Source organism: Heterodontus francisci, chromosome 5 (genome assembly GCF_036365525.1).
Source record: "Heterodontus francisci isolate sHetFra1 chromosome 5, sHetFra1.hap1, whole genome shotgun sequence".
Classification (NCBI taxonomy): Eukaryota; Metazoa; Chordata; class Chondrichthyes; order Heterodontiformes; family Heterodontidae; genus Heterodontus; species Heterodontus francisci.
The window spans coordinates 94,794,140-94,816,515 of record NC_090375.1 but is presented as its reverse complement, the minus strand read 5'-3'; the positions used below and the strand labels follow the sequence as shown (position 1 = coordinate 94,816,515).

General features: G+C 42.9%; 1 protein-coding gene across 3 annotated transcripts in view; it reads right to left on the bottom strand.

Annotated features, from left to right (window-relative positions):
• The window catches only part of spidr (scaffold protein involved in DNA repair), a 328,957-nt gene that overhangs the window by 79,544 nt on the left and 227,037 nt on the right, over positions 1–22,376 (bottom strand). For 2 of the 3 annotated variants that reach the window (XM_068031805.1, XM_068031807.1), the window contains one exon: positions 1,075–1,236. The exons of the other annotated variant lie outside the window; for it this stretch is intronic. In XM_068031805.1, coding sequence (XP_067887906.1) covers positions 1,075–1,236 — 162 coding nt within the window. The remainder of the gene's footprint in view (positions 1–1,074; positions 1,237–22,376) is intronic. 3 annotated transcript variants of the gene reach the window in all.

The window sequence follows — 22,376 nt, the reverse complement described above, 5'->3', positions numbered from 1 at the left end:
GTAGAAGGCCAGGTGAATTGCTCCTTCGGAGAGTCAGTGCAGACACAATGGGCCAAACAACCTCCTTCTGTGCTGTGAAAATTCTATGATTTTGTGAACTGTGAAGATTGCAGTTACTTTTTCCAGTAAATGACTGTCTCAGAAAAAAAATAGAAGCTTTGAATCCAAAGTCAGTGCACCTAACAGGACAATTGTTCAGGTAACAGTTTGCACATGCGGACTCCATCACAATGGTGCCTGCCAATGACATCGCAGAAAACTGCTCACAAAGATCTCGTGATCTTTGTAGTGTGGCTTTCCCCTTTCTTGAGGTCACTTTGAATCTGGCACCATGTCAAGGCACCCAGCAACAGTGACATCATCAAGCAGGGTAAGCAGCCAATAACACTGAAAAATTCTCACCGACAGCAAACCAGGGAGTAAAATGCACCAAATGTTTCACTTTTAGTTAAAATTTTACAGAGAACAAAATAAATGATTGGGACAGATACAAGGGATTAAAACAGAAGCTGAAATATCATAAACAAACTTTTAAAAAAATTTTCAAAGTATGATTTTTTTTTAATGATGGAGAGATTTTACATTCCACAAATATAAAATTAGTTTTCAAGGCCAGTGAGGCTGTTTATCAGTAATTATGAACTTAGTATGCCATTAAAAACAGAGTTACACTTAATTTAACAAGAAGTACCTTGTTCATGTATCTTAAAATTGTTAACAGCATAAAAGAGAAAACTTTCATTGGTTCAATAATTTCTGCGTATTAGTCCGGGGAGACTTCAACCACGCCGCCTATGGGAAAACATAAAATCACTGGCGACAACTTCTGGATTTGCACAATTAACTGCGCATGTGCACATTCTGGAAATTGCTGTCAGTTTCAGAGGTGCAATGATAATGAATGCTGACAATTTCACCGTCAATACCACCATAAAATATGGGCCAACAGTTTGCATCATGTTTGGATCAAGAATATCTCATATCTAGTGACCTGAAAGTCTAAATTTGTGTCAGAAATATTTCCATCAGGGGTACAGGGTCTTACTAATGAGGCTATGTTTTCTGTATTCTTACCTCCCTCGCGTTGTTCTCTGTAGAACCTTCATTCCTGTTAGATAGCACATCTTTCCTTCCCAGCAAGCACTTTGCGCCTGCAAGTCGTCTTCTAATGAACAGAATGTATGCTGGTGAACTTCACTAAATAAACCATACATGTCTTGTACTAGCAAACAGAGCCTGCAGGAAAACAAATCATTAAACTCATTAGCCTAATTTCTGGTAGGACTACCTTCTCCTTTAAGATAAAATTTATTTTGATTGTGTCCCAACCAATGACCAATTATTTGTTTTTAAAATTTAATTTCACCTCACGTGATTGTCCTTATATAATCACTTTGCTTATTCCACAAGATTAAATTGATTAGGTTTAAGGTGCTGGGTATAGCAACAATCCAATAAACACCAGGTTAGATTTGTGTATGCTTTAATAGTAGAACTGTGACTACCAGATTTGAAACAACAAAATTGTGCAAATGACAGTACCATGTACTATGGCTGGACTTCAATAAACAGTCTTCCAGATTTTTGGTTTCTTTAAATAACAATTGCAGAGATGCACAGCTGGACTTCTATCTTGTTGATGAAACGATGACAGCACTTTGCACACAATAATCTAATCTCATCTTTTGGTTACGCAGCTTGGGGAAAATTAAATCAGACGTAACTTGCCCCTTCATAAGTCCCAGTAATAGTTGCCTATTGACAGCACTACAGAGTGGAGACAAATGAGAATCATGTCGGTATTCTAATTTTAACACTATTTGAGGTTATCAGCAGTTTTTTATGGTTGTAATCTTCTACTAAAGATTATGAAATCAGCTGCACTCGAATACCCATCAGGAAGATTAGCACGTGAAACATCGTTAAAAATGACTAGTTTCTTGCTCTTTGGGTCACCTAAGGATGGGAACGTAAGCACGCAGTTCTCGAGATTTAATTTGTTCTATGTTTTATTTGCCCTTAAAACATTCTCGATTTTAGGATGTTTCATCATAGTACTTAACTCCAACACACCAAAACTAGCATCTGGTCTAGTCTGAGAGCATTACCAATTCATCTGACCAATTAAGCTTTGCAATTGCTCTGTCTCTTCTTTAGATATGACATCATCTTTCTTTGATGACCTCGCACGATTAACTGTGATGGGAGTAACACTCTCTAAATATGTTTGTTCATTTAAAGTTATTCCAGATCTATTCCACTTAATACCTAAACCAACATATTTAAAAGTCACAGAATTCCCAATTTTAAATTCCACTCTAATCTTAATAACAAATTTCTCAAATTCCACAGTAAAAACTTGTCAGAAATTATCAACACGCATTGTGAAGATGCCTGAAAGTTTCTCTTTATGATACCAATGGAACATTGCAGGATCTGCTTTCAGTTGAACACAGCCTTGTTTTTCACCAAAACCAATCTCACCAAAAATACCACACTCAGGAAGCATCATTTAGATCATGGATGCATTTGTTTCATTTCCATAGTTTCCCTGTGGTATCTGCTGCCTCTTCGGGCGGTTTCAGAAACGCTTCCCTCTGAAAAGTACCATCTTGCAGAAATGTAGCTTTTATGTTGATTGATCAGCATGCCCATGAATATGCAGCCAAAAGTGCTACAAAGATTTTCAAGATTACTTTTCCAGTTGTGGGAGAGTCCACTGTATGAACATACGAATTAGGTCACGAGGAAAAACCCCGACCCTAGCCTAATAGAACCACATCAGACCCGAGCCCGAACTGGCCAGAGTACCTCCATTTTTTTCCTGCGCCCGACCCAACCCGACAACTGGAATGTTCCCTTTATCTACCTTGCGACTCCGAATCTGCAGGAAGCTGCAGCATGAGCGTGATGACGTCATAGAGACGCTCACTGCACAGACTCAGAGTTTCCCTCTTTGACGTCCCAGAGTCCCAGCTCAGGTAGGTCTTTTAACTTTTAACACTTCTTGTTGTGTGTCCCCAAACTGGACCCAGCCCGAACGCTGGAGCCGGAAGAGCGAGCCGACCCGAACCCGTCACATGTCGTTGGGTCCTGTCGGGCTCGGTTCGGGTAGCAGGCCTTTAGGCCACCCGGCCCCTCGTGCCTGCTCTGTCATTCAATAAGTTCATGGCTGAACTGATTACTCCACATTTCCAACTACCTCCGATAACCTTTTACTCCCTTGCTTATCAAGAATCTACCTCTGCCTTAAAAATATTCAAAGACTCTGTTTCCACCGCCTTTTGAGGACGAGAATTCCAAAGACAATACCCTCAGAGAAAAAAATTCTCCTCATCTCTGTCTTAAATGGGCGACCCCTTAGTTTTAATAGTGCCCCCTAGTTCTAGATTCTCCCACAAGGAGAAACATTCTTTCCACATCCACCGTCAAGACCCCTCAGGATCTTATTTCTTTCAATTAAGTTGCCTCTTACTCTTCTAAATTCCAGCGGATACAAGCCTAGCCTGTCCGATCTTTCCTCATAAGACAGCCCATCCATTCCAGGTATTAGTCTAGTAAACCTTCTCTGTACTGGCTCCAACACATTTACATCCTTCCTTAAATAATAAGACCAGTACTGTACACAGTACTCCAGATGTGGTCTCACCAATGCCCTGTATCGCTGAAGCATAACCTCCCTACTTTTGTATTCAATTCCCTTTGCAATAAATGATAATTCTATTCAATTTCCTAATTACGTGCTGTACCTGCATACTAACCTTTTGAGATTCATGCACTAGGACACCCAGACCCCTTTGCATCTTAGAACTCTGCAATCTCTCACCATTTAGATAACATGCTTCTTTTTTATTCTTCCTGCCAAAGTGGACAATTTTGCACCTTTTCACATTATACTCATTTGCCAGGTCTTTGCCCACTCACTTAACCTATCGATATACGAATGCATATACAACTGTATCACCCAATCGTTCTTCAAAACCCCTAGCAAATAGACTCGTTTTAGCCTTTCAAGTCCCATCTGCAAGGACTTTTTCAACACAAATCGACCTATGTGACAAAGTTGGTTGACTCTTACCTGATACCTCTGAATAAACGCCAAACTTTCTCCAATTATCGAATTCCTCTTGTTTTTAGTGGCAGCCACCAAAACTGCACAGTCGTGAGGACGTCTGCTTCTCCTTCTGCTCCGAGACTGTTCTGTAGTCTTCATTTCAATGTGTAATCTATTCAAGCTAGGGCCTCTACTTACACTTTGAAGTCTGTCAGGACCACTACTGTCAGATCTCCCTCTCGTACAATCAGAGGCCATTTCTCCAGTAATGATCATTTTCTAACGTGAGTCACTTCCGGACAAACTATCAGAACTTGCACTGTGCTTTCTTACTTTCCATTCTTTCACCCATTCTGCCAGTCTATGGACCTCACTTCCTGGCCATCATCCTGAAAATTCAACCAATATTTAAACTTACCAGTGGTTTTTCCTGCAGGTCGCACAATTGTTACATCCCTCCATTCACTAAAACCCTCTGGAATACATGCCACCTGAGTACCCACTCTGGACAACTGGCTTTTGGATGTGATAACTCCGTCCTCAGTGTCCTGATCACTCACATTATCACTATCCAACCCTTGATCTACCGTATTCTGTTCATCAGGACCTTCATCATAAAACAGTTCTGGTCGCCACACTATAGAAAGGATGTGATTGTACCGGAGAGGGTGCAGAGGAAATGCCCGGGCTGGAGCATTTCAGCTATGAAGAGAAACTGGATAGGCCAGGGTTGTTTTCCTTAGAACAGAGAAGGCTGAGGGGGGACCTGATTGAGGTATACAAAATTATGAGGGGCATAGATAGAGTAGATAGGAAGAATCTTTTTCCCTTAGCGGAGGTGTCAACAACCAGGGGGAATAGTTTTAAGGTAAGGGGGAGGAGGTTCAGAGGGGATTTGAGGAAAAAAAATTTCACCCAGAGGGTGGTTGGAATCTGGAACACACTACCTAAAGGGGTGGTAGAGGCAGGAACCCTCACATCATTTAGAAGTATTTAGATGAGCACTTGGAACACCATAGCATACAAGGCTACGGGCCAAGTGCTGGAAAATGAGATTAGAATAGATAGGCTTGCTGGCCGGCGTGGACACAGTGGGCCAAAGGGCCTGTTTCTGTGCTGTATAACTGTATGACTCTACGACATGAGCTTCTGAGGTATAAGGTGCCTCGTTTCCTTCTACCAGCTGATCAGAGTCTGTGATTTTGCAATTCATTCCAATTAATAGCGAGGAATGAACTTTAAAAGTTTAATTGCCATGTTTGATAAGTACTGTCTTACCATCATGACCTATTTCCTTACCAGGGCCTTTCCATTCCCTTTTACCCTCTCCTTTATAATATATCAAATCTCCTGAATTAAGTTCTGTCTTGGATGGTCTTAAATGATACCTCAGAGCTCTCTGAATTTTCTCTGAGACCTCAGCCTTGATGAAAACCCTTCTCCTTGCATGTAAAGCATTCAAATGTGCAGGAAAAAAATCAAACTAATTGTAGTACCTTCTAGAGCAGGAGGACTATCACACAGCACAGAAGGCAATTTGGAATTTGGCTTATAGACCAATTGATTGGAACTAAACCCTCCACCCATCTGCAGCAAATTCTATGCATGAACCGCTCATGCCAGGGCAGTTGTCAACTTGCAGTCTGATTGATCAGCTAAGATTTTATGCAGCATTTCATTGACCACCACATGATTCCTTTCAAAGTCTATTACTGAAAGGACTTTCAGCTGCAGTATTCATGACCATAATATGCATGTTCGCACACATCTCTGAATGGGTCATTGGCAGATTCCCCTCCATTATCAGTCAGAAACTTCACTGGCACCCCAGGTCTGGTCCCTAGCCATGGTTCCATGATTTTATCTCTAATCATCCGTTTGTCCTTGCTATGTATAATTGCAGAAAGACTTGATTTGGTTTCCAGGTTTACAAAATGTAGAATGAAAATATTTCTGCCTTTGTCATATACCTTTAGAGCCATGGCAACTACCTGATTAAATCATGTGTCAATGGAAGGTTTACAATAGGATTTAACAGCATCTTCTATTACTTTTTACAGATTTCACACTTCTCACTAATCTCTTCTATTAGCCTCAAATACTCTTCAACCACAACTACATCCTTTAGCAGGGTTTTCAATCTTTGACAAGTAGGGTAAGCAAATTGCCTATGCAACTTTAAGACAATTAGCTTTTTTCCTCTCTGATTCTCAGCTGATGCCATTAATACTTGTTTAACACTCTGACTCGAAACAGGTGGTTTTGTTAAGGGTATACAATAATGTCCTGACTGGGTAAACTGCAGATCCATTGACTTTTCAAATATAATTGCCTTATGATGCTCCATGTCAAATTTCATTTCTGCCTTTTTCAGAGAAGATTTACTCAACAGCAAATGTATCTCACTAGAGACTATATCAGTACTGATAAAGTGGCTTACTCCAGCTATTTTACATGGAACTACAATTCTCTTTAGTGACCTCAATGTGTCATCACCAAGCTTAAAGCAAGTAGTACTTTTACTCCTTAGCCTTGCATCGATCTTCACAACTTAGTAAATTTAGATAACATTTTAACCAATCTGCTCCACATACTGTTGAAGTACAAGCACTATCTAGCACTGCACAGTTGAATGAGTCTGCGACTAACACATTGATCACAGGACTAAAACTGCTTGTAACTAGTACAGCTCATTCAGATTCATCATTATCTTCATCTTCTGGCTCAGAACTCTCTGTATCATGCGTCATTTCAATTACCCTACCTCTCAGCTTTAGGCAGTTCATCACAATGTGATACTTTGAGTCATACCTGAAGCACCTATTAACTGTTCCTTGGTCATTCCTGGGATTCATTCACCTATTATTGGTGTTCCAATTCTGTCTCCTGTTCCAATAGCCAGATCTGCTAAAGCTGCTTTCATCCTCATTCTGCCTTATGTACTACTTCCATTGTACTGACATCTTCATCCAGTAGCTGGACCATTTCGAAATCCACCAATCATTGAGTCCTTTACTCTTTGCATAAATATGGAATGTTCCATTTGTTTCACCAAGGCTACTGTAAATGACTGTTTCCCCAGGAACTTTTTCAAGGTAGCAGACATCTGAACCAACAGGGAGTCTTTCTCTGAGAGAACACCAGTCAGAAACAGGAGCCATTCCATAGGCAACACCTTTGCATAACCCAGCAGTTTAAATGTCAGCACTGAACCAGGGTTCTCCAAATTGAATTTCCTCAATCTTCTATCCAATCTGTTAAAGTCCATGATATATTCCTTAATTGAATAATCATGTTTTCCGAAATCTATCAAAATCTAATCATGCTTCATAGGCATTTAATAGATCATCTTTCTTGTAAATTTCACCCAAATACTCCAAAAGATGATAAAAACCTTCATCAGTATCCAACTGATGGGAATCTCGCTCACAAAATACTTTTATTTTTGTGATTTTACCTCTGGTAGAAAGCAACAATGCCATGGCCATACCTTGTTTCCTATTTGGTAGGGATGCAACCTGTATTCACATATTCATTTCATTCTTCCACTGGTCATATGGTTCAGACTCAGAGAACATTGGAGGGTAGAACAAAGAACAGTACAGCACAGGAACAGGCCATTCGGCCCTCCAAGCCTGCACCGATCTTGATGCCTGCCGAAACTAACACTTTCTGCACTTCCGGGGCCCAAATCCCTCTATTCCCTTCCTATTCATATATTTGTCAAGATGTCTCTTAAACGACGCTATCGCATCTGCTTCCATCACCTCCCCTGGCAGCAAGTTCCAGGCACTCACCACGCCCTGTGTAAAAAAACTTGCCTCGCACATCCCCTCTAAACTTTTCACCTCGCACCTTAAACCTCTCCTCATAGCGAATGCTCTCCAGACCAGGTAACATCCTGGTAAACCTCCTCTGTACCCTCTCCAAAGTCTCCACGTCCTTCTGGTAGTGTGGCGACCAGAATTGCACACAATATTCTAAGTGTGGCCGAACTAAGGTTCTGTACAGCTGCAACAAGACTTGGCAATTTTTATACTCTATGCCCCGACCGATGAAGGCAAGCATGCCGTATGCCTTCTTAACTACCTTATCCACCTGCGTTGCCACTTTCAGTGACCTGTGGATCTGTACGCCCAGATCTCTCTGCCTGTCAATACTCCGAAGGATTCTGCCATTTACTGTACACCTCCCACCTGCATTAGACCTTCCAAAACGCATTACCTCACATTTGTCCGGATTAAACTCCATCTGCCATTTATTTATTTTTTTAATTTTATTTATTTACAGATACAGCACTGAAACAGGCCCTTCGGCCCACCGAGTCTGTGCCGACCAACAACGACCCATTTATACTAACCCTATTCTCCGCCCAAGTCTCCAACCGATCTATATCCTGCTGGATCCTCTGACAATCCTCATCATTATCCGCAACTCCACCAACCTTTGTGTCGTCCGCAAACTTACTAATCAGACCAGCTACATTTTCCTCCAAATCATTTATATATACTACAAACAGCAAAGGTCCCAGCACTGATCCCTGCGGAACACCACTAGTCACATCCCTCCATTCAGAAAAGCACCCTTCCACTGTTACCCTCTGTCTTCTGTGACCGAGCCAGTTCTGTATCCATCTTGCCAGCTCCCCTCTGATCCCGTGTGACTTCACCTTTTGCACCAGTCTGCCATGCGGGACCTTGTCAAAGGCTTTACTAAAGTCCATATAGACAACATCCACCGCCCTTCCCTCATCAATCATCTTCGTCACTTCCTCAAAAAACTCAATCAAATTAGTAAGACACGACCTCCTCTTCACAAAACCATGCTGTCTCTCGCTAATAAGTTCCTTTGTTTCCAAATGGGAGTAAATCCTGTCCCAAAGAATCCTCTCTAATAGTTTCCCTACCACTGACGTAAGGCTCACCGGCCTATAATTTCCTGGATTATCCTTACCACCCTTCTTAAACAAAGGAACAACATTGGCTATTCTCCAGTCCACTGGGACCTCACCTGTAGCCAATGAGGATGCAAAGATTTCTGTCAAGGCCCCAGCAATTTCTTCCCTTGCCTCCCTCAGTATTCTAGGGTAGATCCCATCAGGTCCTGGGGACTTAGCTACCTTAATGCTTTGCAAGACACCCAACACCTCCTCCTTTTTGATAATGAGATGACTGAGACTATCTGCACTCCCTTCCCTAGGCTCATCATCCAACAAGTCCTTCTCCTTGGTGAATACTGATGCAAAGTACTCATTTAGCACCTCACCCATTTCCTCTGGCTCCACGCATAGATTCCCAACTCTGTCCTTGAGTGGGCCAACCCTTTCCCTGGTTACCCTCTTGCTCTTTATATATGTATAAAAAGCCTTGGGATTTTCCTTAATCCTGTTTGCCAATGACTTTTCATGACCCCTTTTAGCCCTCCTAACTCCTTGCTTAAGTTCCATCCTATTGTCTTTATATTCCTCAAGTGCTTCATCTGTTCCTAGCCTTCCAGCCCTTACAAATGCTTCCTTTTTCTTTTTGACGAGGCTCACAATATCCCGTGTTATCCAAGCTTATGAAACTTACCAAACTTGTCCTCCTTCCTCACAGGAACATGCTGGTCCTGGATTCCAATCAGATGATGTTTGAAAGACTCCCACATGTCAGATGTTGATTTACCCTCAAACAGCCGCCCCCAATCTAAATTCTTCAGTTCCTGTCTAATATTGTTATAATTAGCCTTCCCCCAATTCAGCACCTTCACCCGAGGACTACTCTTATCCTTATCCACAAGTACCTTAAAACTTATGGAATTATGGTCACTGCTCCCGAAATGCTCCCCCACAGAAACTTCGACCACCTGGCCGGGCTCATTCCCCAATACCAGGTCCAGAATGGCCCCAACCCTAGTTGGACTATCTACATACAGTTTCAAGAAGCCCTCCTGGATGCTCCTCACAAATTCTGCCCCATCCAAGCCCCTAGCACTAAGTGAGTCCCAGTCAATATTGGGGAAGTTAAAATCACCCACCACTACAACCCTGTTACCTTTACATCTTTCCAAAATCTGTCTACATATCTGCTCCTCTACCTCTCGCTGGCTGTTAGGAGGCCTGTAGTAAACCCCCAACATCGTGACTGCACCCTTCCTATTCCTGAGCTCCACCCATATTGCCTCGCTGCATGACCCCTCTGAGGTGTCCTCCCGCAGTACAGCTGTCATACTCTCCTTAACCAGTAATGCAACTCCCCCACCCCTTTTACATCCCCCTCTATCCCGCCTGAAGTTTCTAAAGCCTGGAACATTTAGCTGCCAATTATGCCCTTCCCTCAACCAAGTCTCTAATAGCAACAACATCATATTTCCAAGTAGTAATCCAAGCTCTAAGTTCATCTGCTTTACCTGTTATACTTCTCGCATTGAAACAAATGCACTTCAGACCACCAGTCCCGCTGTGCTCAGCAACAGCTCCCTGCCTGCTCGTCCTCTTAGTCCTACTGGCCTTACTTACTATGTCCTCCTCATTTACTTCACTTGCTGTCCTACTGCTCTGGTTCCCACACCCCTGCCACACTAGTTTAAACCCTCCCGAGTGACGCTAGCAAACCTTGCAGCCAGGATATTAGTGCCCTTCCAGTTTAGATGCAACCCGTCCTTCTTGTACAGGTCCCATCTGTCCCTGAAGAGAGCCCAATGGTCCAGATATCTGAAACCCTCCCTTCTACACCAGCTGCTCAGCCACATGTTTAGCTGCACTATCTTCCTATTTCTAGCCTCACTGGCACGTGGCAGAGATTACAACCCTAGAGGTCCTGTTTTTTTTTAAAACTTACTACCTAACTCCCTAAACTCCCCCTGCAGGACCTCATCACTCTTCCTGCCTATGTCATTGGTACCAATGTGTACCACAACCTCTGGCTGTTCACCCTCCCCCTTCAGAATGCCCTCTGTCCATTCAGTGACATCCTTGACCCTGGCACCAGGGAGGCAACATATCTTCCTGGAGTCTCTTTCACGTCCACAGAAGCGCCTATCTGTGCCCCTGACTATAGAGTCCCCTATAACTATTGCTCTTCTGCGCTTTGTCCCTCCCTGCTGAACAACAGTGCCAGCCGTGGTGCCACTGCTCTGGCTACTGCTGATTTCCCCTGATAGGTCATCCCCCCCAACAGTATCCAAAACGGTATACTTGTTAGAGAGGGGGATAGCCACAGGGGATTCCTACACTGACTGCCTGCCCCTTCTAGCTGTCACCCATCTATCTGCCTGCACCTTGGGTGCAACCACTTCTCTAAAACTCCTGTCTATGACACTTTCCGCCACCTGCATGCTCCTAAGTGCATCCAGTTGCCGCTCCAACCGATCCACGGTCTGTGAGGAGCTGCAACTGGGTACACTTCCTGCAGATGTAGTTGCCCGGAACGCTGGAAGCGTCACGGACTTCCCACATCTCACAGGTGAAGCACTTCACCCCTCTAACTGACATTTCTATCACTAATTAGTTAATTGATATAAAATAAATAAATACTTATTAAATCCTTACTAAATTATGATACACTTTACTATGTGGTCCCTAGTGCTAGATTTCTACAATAAATATTAAATGCTGTCTAAATACAGTAATCTCCTCCCTCTGGTTTAGTTACTCTACTTATTAGTTAATTAATTAGTGTTTTAATCAATTTATATCTTTTATTTTTAAATTCGGTGCAGATTCCCTACCAGCCAATCAGGTCACAGCTTTCATGTGACGTCACTTTTTCAGTTTTTTTTTTTCCCACCCGAGGTAACTTACTGTTAGCTCACCGCTCTGGAACTCCGCCCTCCGAGAATCTCCGAGGTAACTTTTTTTTATATACTCACCGCTCTGGAACTCCGCCCTCCGTGTCTGCTCCGAGAATCCCCGAGGTAAGTTTTTTTTATATACTCACCGCTCTGGAACTCCGCCCTCCGTGTCTGCTCCGAGAATCCCCGAGGTAAGTTTTTTTTATATACTCACCGCTCTGGAACTCCGCCCTCCGAGTCTGCTCCGAGAATCCCCGAGGTAAGTTTTTTTATATACTCACCACTCTGGAACTCCGCCCTTGACCCCAACAATTTACACTTGCTTTCTGCCGTTTCTCACAATGGCACTGTAGTCTTCTTTCTGAGTTTTGTAAATTAGCTTCTAACCTTGACCTTTAGGCAACCATTCTCTGCGACCACGTTCTATTCCGGAAAGCCAGTTGGAGTACTGGAGCCAATCTTTACTCAGTATTACATATATTTACAGAGTGAAACAATACACGCATACACCTCCTAACTCAACCACACCACAGTTTTAGTGTCTCTTTATGTGCACTCAAGTGAAACACCAATTAATGCCCTCCACCTGCATATAATAAACACAACTGATATACAATTAATATACAAAACTAGAGCACTTATACAGAGAAGAGATACAACAGCTGCCACACAACAACTCGAGTGTCCACCTAGTAGGCCATAGGGCTTCTGAACACACGGTTCAGATGCCTTGATAGATCTGGTGAGGCCCTTCAATATGCCCAGAAAGGGTCTCACCTATCGTGATATTGTGCTGTGCTCTGCACAAACTGGTGCTACTGAGGGGAAAAGTTTTGAACAATTACGACATCCTGGAACATGAGGCCTCCTTCGAGGTTGAGGATTTGGAAGGGACTTCTGACCAGGCGGACTATGAAGAACCCCCCAAGGGACCAAGGCAAGGCGCAATGAAATACGTGCAAGGGAGGCTCGTGACTCACTAAAACAGGCACGTTTCTCATGAGCCTTCCTTACACACCCATGCAAACCAATAAATCTTCTATCGTCCTGTTGCCCTTACCATCTCACTGGACCCACTGTATCAGGCCAATGCATGGATACTGCACTGACCTCATGTGGTGAGCTCCTTCCTATTACCCTTTACAACAGCAATCGAAATGTTAATGGCTTAGTAGTGGATAAATGAGTAAAGGATTTTTCTTTGTGGTGCAGTATATCAGATTTCATTGAAGACAAATAAACAACAAGGTGACATCAAACTACATAACCCTGTGAAATCCAAGTGCAGCTAGATGGACTTTCTCACTTGCTTGGGGGTGCTCCCCCTGAACTGTCAGCTGAGGTGGAGGCAGACTGCTGACCTTTCTGCTTAACGGCTTTTGATGACCATGGCAGTAATCCTCTGGTTACTGGAGGTCTAGAGGGCCTCGGCACATTGGTGTCCTTCTGCACCTGTGCGGGCACTACCTCTCATCGTGGCTTCTTGAGGCATTGGCGTCACCGTCAGAGGGGACGAGGGCTCATCGTCCATGCCGGAGCGCCGAGAGGAGCCCCCAGGTGCTTCAGGCAGTCACTCCTCTACCCTTTCAGGGCACACCTGTCCCTCTCTGCTCACCTGAGGAGTTTGAGGACTTGACGATGACTCCAGGTGTCTTATCCCCCTCTCACCCAGCCATTGCTCCACAGAGCTCATGGAGGAGGCGACAGCATGCAGGTCCCTACGCATCTCCAGTATCTACTGTGTGGTGTGCTGGATGTGGCTCTCCATGAGGGTTGCCACTCACTCAATGAATGCTGCCATGCACTCACACACCAGAGACATGGCTGCACTAACGGCCTGGTAGGACTGCTCCATCGTTTGTGCATGGATGCACAAAGCCTCTGGAAGTTCCGCCGGATGTTCACACACCAGCATCTGCCACCTACTTGTTAACTCCAGAGGTGTGTCATCAGCCTGAAACTGGGCATCGGCATGCCCTCCTACAGTCCTTTGAGCTTGAGTGGCCACAATTGTCACTGCCTCAGTCAGCTGCTTGGGCATATCTGTGCTGTTCTCACTAGATTGTGCCCTGTTGCTACACATGTGCAACTGCCCACACCGTGAAAGAATCTGTGCTGATGGAGGGTGCAGGGGGATTGATGTGACACTGTATCCTATAATGTCTCCTCCTCTTCAGAGGTGGAAGGCTGTCCTGCAGGCTCTGCAGATGCCTCTTCTTGTACTTATCTCACCACCAATGATAGCCTGCCCTGACTCCAGGCCTCCCAGCTCCAAGGCCTCCTCCTCCTCCTGTAGTGACATCACTATCGCTGTATATAGGACGTCGCCTGCACTTCATCCTCTCTCTCTTGCACATAGTGAGCTCTCTTCTACTGCAAGCGCACATAAATTACCATTGTCACTCACTCATCACAGACACCTATGTTGGTGGCAGCCTGACTGTCCATCATGGCGCCACAGGGACGCCAGCTGCAAGTCGCCACTGGTAGTGGAAGGGTCAACTTTGACTGACTGGTGTCCTCCACAGAGAAGCTACCATGCATTTGGTAGTTAACACTGCTGGCTCAAGATTGCCACTGACTGGATAGGCACCCCCTTCTCCAAATTCATATTAATCTACTGTCACATTTAAGTTGCAAGCATAATGTTATGCACCACTCTCACCTTGCCAGACCACACCTCGTTATTAATCCTCTTTTCTACACTGCAGCCACGTATATGGGACCACCCCACGGCTGCTCACCTTCTCTACTATCTCCATCAATGCCCTTTTTGTTTGGTTAGCCAGCCTCCTCCTCCTCTCTCGAGGGAAAAGGACTTCCCTCCAAGCCCTTGCCATTTGGAAGAGCACCTCCAGGGAGGCATCAGAAAACCTGGGCGCCACCCTTGCTCTGCCTTCCGCCATTTCCCGATCACTCCAGTTAGCAGGGCCTCACTCTCAGTTTCCTCCAGGGCTCCTGCCTTGAAAACTACTCCAGGCTGCCTTTTAAACACCTGGCAGCCTATTATCACCTGGTACTTCCTCCTGCCGGCTGTTAATTGGATAGCCCCTGACAATATCATACTTTAACTTGCACACCATACCGCAAACCCCCCACCTGCCCGCGCCGCCACACCACGTTTTATGTTTCGACTTTGTCGCTGCTGGTAAAATCCCAGCCTTGATTTCAAAACAGTGGAGTTGTACAATATTTTAGGTGAGATTTATCTGGGTTTGCAGCATGGTGCTCAGCATCACCTGGATTCTGTGCAAACTGGTAAACTGGGCAGCTGGAGTGCATGCCTATGAGTTTAAAACTTACAAATGAAAGTGTGATCAAAGCCACTAACTTGCTCTGTTGGGGGTTGAAGTGAAAGTGGGTGGGGAAGAGTTGAGGGCAGAACTCTTGCTCAGTGGAGGGTAAATCTCAACCTTCAGTTGGTCAGATACAGTTATTAATCTTGAGATCACTCACCACTTCTAATAACTATACTGATTGTACATAGGTCTCCTGTAGCATTACTAATGGTGAGGTGGAGGATGTGTTCTTTTATAACAATAGGGTATAATACTATGTGACCAGGGACAATGATTTACAATGATTGAATAAGTCAAATTCTGTTCTTTTATTGCATGATATTCTGGGATTTTTATCCATGTTGCAGGGTTTCATTTCAGGGATTACTCATTTCTGTAGATCGACAGTCTTTGTTACTCTTATATTCATTGGTTCATAAACGACCTTTATGTCACATGCCCCCGTTTACCTTTATATTCTTTTTTAATCCCTTAGATATTCAAAGGCCATGATACATCTTTGTGAAGGTGCAAGAATGCTTTGCAAAATATACCAGGTTGGAGATAGGTGCCTTATGATTAGCAGTACAGGGGAAGGGGATCAAAAACAGAAAGGGGGCATGGGGTTTAGCAGCACTGACAGCAGTCCTGATTATTGGTAGCACCGGGAGGACTGTTGTTAGATTTGGCAGCACTATGGGGAGGAACCTAAGATTTGGCTGAACTGGGGTTGAACTGAACTGGGGAGGAGTGGAATGTGGGTATTGGCTCACTGGTGGCTCCTTAGGTCTGTCAGGGCCCAACATCAGTGGAGGAAGGTCCCAGGTATGGCTGTAAATTTCAGTTGTTGACAAAAAAATGCCAAGTGGAGTTTTTGCACTAAATGTTCTGAATGGCTTGATTTGTTCATCGTTTCTTCTAACTGGTCATTCAACAATGATTGCTTTCATATTTTCTTAGTAGTTTCTCAATGTTGGCTTTCTAGCCACACTGCGGCAATACATCGCAATATAATTCATTAGGTATACAAAATTATGAGGGGCGTAGATAGGACCACCTCCAGGCGCTTACCCATTGTCTCTCGAGATAAGGAGGCCAAAGAAAAAGATAGGGTAGATATGAAGAAACTTTTTCCCTTAGCGGAGGTGTCAATAACCAGGGGGTATAGATTTAAGGGAAGGGGCAGAAGGTTTAGAAGGGATTTGAGGAAATATTTTTTCACCCAGAGAGTGGTTGGAATCTAGAACAAACTGCCTGAAGGGGTGGTAGAGGCAGGAACCCTCACAACATTTAAGAAGTATTTAGATGAGCCCTTGAAACGCCATAGCATAAAAGGCTACCGGCCAAGTGCTGGAAAATGGAATTAGGATAGGTGCTTGATGGCCAGCATAGACATGATGGGCCGGAGGGCCTATGTCTGTGCTGTATAACTCTATGACTCTATTGTTTTGTGATTGGTCGCTGGAACATTTTGCTTGGATCGATAAGTAAATAAAGCAGCAGAAATTAATATACAGATTCCCCCTGTGTCTCTGCCTCTCTAGAACCATACATCAACAGATGACTACTTAAATAAAATTTATTTTTACTGTTAATCAGCAAAATTCAGTCAGCATTTTTTGCATCCATTGCAAAGTATCTGGGAATGGTCATGACTTGCAAGAAAAGACCTCTGTAAATGGCCTGACATTCTGTTAATCATAAATATCCACAAACTGAATCAAAAAAGTTTACTAGGGTTAAGAATCCCAAGATTGCTTTGGGATAAAAGACAGAATAAAATGATTATATTTATCATGTTAATACTCCTTTATTGTAATAGTGGCTACACTTCAAAAGGTACTTAATTGACTGTAAAGCACTTCGGGAATTTCTGCAGTTGTGAAAGATGCTGTGTAAATTAAAGTCTTTTTTCAAGTTACCTTGTACAGCTTCCAGTATTTTCCACTCAGCAACAAATAATTTGTGTTTTCGTTCACAACAGCCATATAAATAAATGCTATACAAAAAGTGATTGATTAGTGATGAATAACGGGATAGCATATCTACCTCTACTTGCCTCAGTGTGCTTTAAGTTTAAAAAAAGTGAATAGCTTTTATATATGTTTCATGGAAAAAAATATCAAATTTTTTGCCCATTTTGCATTCAAATAATTTTCAATAACACACAAACTGATATATCATTATGCAGAGGCACAATTTCTCTTTGAAATAATTCTTCATTTATAATTCAAACATAAACAAAGGCTGTCAAAGTTGGGAAAGGGAACGGGCCCCCAAAAATATGTCAAGGAGAGGTGAAGATCTAGCGCAGCAGAATATAAAATCTGTTGCTTCTTAAAGGAGCAATGAATGTACTGGAGGAAACCGGTAACCTGGGAGACAATGATGACAGCAGGATATCAAAGACAAAAGCAGTAAACTTCAAGGAGCTGGACCTACATGCCCTCGCAACAGCGATATGGGCAGGAGCAATGGTCTGTTTGGGATGGGGCCTGGAGACACACCAAGAACTAGATATGCACTTTATGGAGGGAGGTAGCTGTGGCAGAGAATACCAACCCGGTGAACCCCAGGACACCTTTGCAGTGCAGCGAGTTTAATGACATTGCCAGAGCAGCCAAGGTAAGTTAACTGGTGCTCCTTGACTCTTTCTTTCTTGTCTTTTTATATGTGTGGCACTTCTGCATTTGTTACCTTCACTAGAAGCAAAATATTTCTTGGCCTCAAACTACTTAAAGCTTGCAGGATCCTTCCGTAGTTATGCAGCTCAGAAAAGATTTTGCTAATTGCTACAGTCAAAGCTGATGTTTCAGATCAAGCTTGTGAACATTCAAAGCCTGAGAATTCAACTTTAACAAGGTATGCAGGCAATTTACCAATTTACTCTCTAAGCTTAATTTAAGACAGGTGCAATTCTGATATAAATATTGGAATTCCTAGGAGAGTAGCTTTGACCTTATTATGCTATTAACAATACATGCACCACTTACGCCCTAAATTGCAGTCTCCTAAACTCAAACTACACCACTTGTGCGCAAAAAGAAATTAATTTGCGACCTCTAGACTTGACTGTTCCAATGCACTCCCGGCTGGCCTCCCACATTCTACCTCGTAAACTTGAGGTCGTGCAAAACTCTGCTGCCCATGTCCTTATTTGCACCCAGTCCTGATCGTCGCTCACCCCTGTGCTTGCTGACCTACACTAGCTCCTCGTTAAGCAACGCCTTAATTTTAAAATTCTCATCTTTATTTTCAAATACCTCTATAGCCTCACCCCTTCTTTTTCTCAGTAATCTAGTCCTACAACCCTCCAAGACATCTGAGCTCCTCTAATTCTGGCCTTTTGAACACCCCCAATTTTATTTGCTCTACCATTGGTGGCCGTGCCTTCAGCTGCCTAAGCCCTAAGCTCTGGAATTCCCTCCCTAAACCTCTCAGTCTCTACCTTGCTTTCCTCCTTTAAGACGATCCTTAAAACCTACTTCTTTGACCAAGCTTTTGGCCATCTGCCCTGATAAGTGACTCTGCATCACATTTTGCTTTATAGCGTTCCTGTGAAGGGTCTTGGGACTTATTAGTTTAAAGGTGCCATATAAAAATACAAGTTGTTGTTGTTGAAATGTGGGCACACTTGACAAATACACCCTAGTGGAAGAAATTCAATAAATTTCTGTCCAATATATACAGAGAATTAAGTAATTTATCCATATCCCTGGATGCATGAATAACAACATTCTGGGAAAAACAGCAAGTATATGTGCAACTGAATTCCTTAATTTTCAAGAAACAAATGGTTTTCAATGTTTTTCATTCTTGTTTTTCTGAAAAGTACTCATTCATGTCGTTTTAAACAAGTGTGTGGTTCTGTTTACAGAGTTACAGCGACAGTTCCCAACACAGTCTGGTTTCCAGGAACTGCGTGCTATTCCCTGCAGGGTCAAAAATGTCAGCCTGTGACAGGCAGCTAGAATCACAAAAGTAACCACAAATCTCAAAGAGGCCTCAATGGGATAGCTGGAGTAGGCGGAGTACAATTCCATTCACTCTACCAATCAGAGTGGAAGAACATTATGATAAACAGCTCTTGAAGCTGGGTACAGCCAGTACATTGTGTTCTCTTCGTGAAAAACAACTTGGTCCTGCTTTGCTTAAAGCAAGCAACAAATCCGTTTATTTCTAATTTTAATCAGGTTCTGGAACAGCATATTCAGGTTATTTAAAAAAAAAGTTTTGATTGCTTGCTAATATAGAAGCAAAGCAAAAGAAAACGTAAAACTTTTGAAGAAAAATATTGTCACAGCCAATTAATACTATAAACTGTATAAATGCAGAAAACATTTATTTTAATTGCAGTACTTAACATATTATGCATACTTACACACAACACACGCACACTTATAACACGGGCTTTGCAGCATTTTTCCAATGTAATAATGCATGCTATACACAAAAATCACAATGCATTTTGATCGGAACATGCAACATGACTGGGTTCAATGACCATTTTTCGAAGCAAAATGGCTTCTATTCAATGAGAAAAAAATTATTAATTTTAAACTACTTTGTAGTCTCTACAAAATGTGTAATTTTTTTTAACCATCTAAGCACCTTTTCTTTCTTAATCTTTGCTAAACATTCACTAATTGCGAATGTGTATACATTATATTTGTTACAAGCATTATGCTTACTTATTAGAGAGTAGAAAATAGTGAATGGGTGCGAGCAAAGAAAAAATAAGTGAAACATATCAAACATGGCAGAAGCTTGAAATGCAACTCAAATAATTCAATTACAAACCTATTTACAACAATATGGAAAACATTCTCCTTTGGTAAACCTATAAGCATTTCAAGTCCATCAATGTAATTTGCCAAAAACAAACTGTGCTAAGTTGTCTTCTTATAAACCTGTACTGAATACTTTTCCTCTGTTACCTTTATACTAACATTTTTGCTGCCTCTTATCAGAGTACCCTCTCAATTATTTTCCAATTTTCTTCCCATCTCTCCTCTAAAACTACTGATTCAAATGCTGGGATACAATTCCACAATTGTCTCTCCATTTGGTATATCATCCAAATGCCCATTTGTTATTTGTATCCCTATAAAAAACAGTATAATAGGCAGATGCAAGTATAAGGCAGATCATTGCCAAGCCAACATCCACAAGTGTACTTTCCAGCAATATTTACAGGACAGCTAACTCGGATTGATTTTTCCTACACTTAAGCTAACCACACAAAGACCAAAGGTCAGCGAACTAAGGGCAAACCAGAGATCAAGACTAGGATCTTCTTCATCTGTAAGGCACAGTATCATACTCAGTGTTGCACTTATTCATTATGCAATTGGAGGAGCACTATCTCTATACCTAGTACTATAACACGTGGAGTGAGTGAGACAGTTTCAGGGACAGACAAGTCTCCACCTATCATTATTAGCAATTCTAAATCCCTACAGCAGGACCAGCTGATTTTCTTCTACCAAGGGAGTGGGATGTGTTTCAGTTGCCTACCAAGAAACAGTAAAACTATTTCCAATAATAGCAGTTGTATTAAATTTAGTCAGTCTGGAATAGAATTCAAACTTGTGCCATTTTGGAGTCCAATATTCAATTAGAATTATTTTTAAGTCAATGTTGCAAGATTTTAAAAACTCCATGTCCTCATTTATGTTTACACCTTTGTCATGACATTAATATTTTCTTTACATGCCAAATGTATACCTATTTATAAATGAATGGATTTGATAAGTGAACCTATATGTAAAGGTATTATTCTTTAAAAAACGACAATGGCACTTTATCGGAAAAAGTAAAATTAATTTAGAAGTCTTCACAGTAACACCACGGGCTGGATTTTTAAACGGGTTGGGTTCTGGATCAGAGGAGGGTGGCCACTCAATTTGGCATCGCCAGCCACCGTGCTAGTTCACTGCCATGATCCCAACCCCAAACCATTTTGAATGAGGGCAGCTTGGGGAATGATTGGCTGTTCGCAGCCAATTGAGGCCAATTATTGCTAATTAAGGGATCTATTAAGGCCCTATTCCTGGCCTGGCTGAAATTTCCAATTGGCAATGTGGACAGCCCATGTTGGCCTAGACCATGGTGGGCTCAGGGTGGGCGAGGAAAGTTGATGGATCACGCGAGGGACCGACCCCCAGACCCACAACAGCTACTGGCCATCCCCTGAGGGGGTGGGGGGTGCCCCTCCAGGTTTGTGGCCAGGCAGCTGTGGTTTTATTAAAAAGAAACTTACCTCGACTTGTCCCTGGCTGTCTCAGCCAGTGGGGCTGCTGATCTGAGTGCTGGAAGGCCTTCCATTGGGCCTCCAGTGTCAGGGGCCCACCCGCCATCCCTGATTGGATGTGAGCCCGCTCCCTAGCCTTTAATTGTTTGGAACAGGTGTTAGATTTAGATGTAGGTGAGCACTTTGGTGATAGTGATCACAATTCAGTTAGGTTTACCTTGGCGATGGGCAGGGACAGGTATATACCGCACGGCAAGAACTATAGCTGGGGGAAAGGAAATTATGATGTGATTAGGCAAGATTTAGGATGCGTAGGATGGGGAGGGAAACTGCAGGGGATGGGAACAATCGAAATGTGGAGCTTATTCAAGGAGCAGCTACTGCGTGTCCTTGATAAGTATGTATCTGTCAGGCAGGGAGGAAGTTGTCGAGCGAGGGAGCCGTGGTTTACTAAAGAAGTTGAAGCACTTGTCAAGAGGAAGAAGGCGGCTTATGTTAGGATGAGACGTGAAGGCTCAGTTAGGGCGCTTGAGAGTTACAAGCTAGCCAGGAAGGATCGAAAGGGAGAGCTAAGAAGAGGACACGAGAAGTCATTGGCGGATAGGATCAGGGAAAACCCTAAGGCTTTCTATAGGTATATCAGGAATAAAAGAATGACTAGAGTTAGATTAGGGCCAATCAAGGATAGTAGTGGGAAGTTGTGTGTGGAATCAGAGGAGATAGGGGAAGCGTTAAATGAATATTTTTCGTCAGTATTTACAGTAGAGAAAGAAAATGTTGTCGAGGAGAATACTGAGATTCAGACTACTAGGCTAGATGGGATTGAGGTTCACAAGGAGGAGGTGTTAGCAATTTTGGAAAGTGTGAAAATAGATAAGTCCCCTGGGCCAGATGGGATTTATCCTAGGATTCTCTGGGAAGCCAGGGAGGAGATTGCAGAGCCTTGATCTTTATGTCGTCATTGTCGACAGGAATAGTGCCGGAAGACTGGAGGATAGCAAATGTTGTCCCCTTGTTCAAG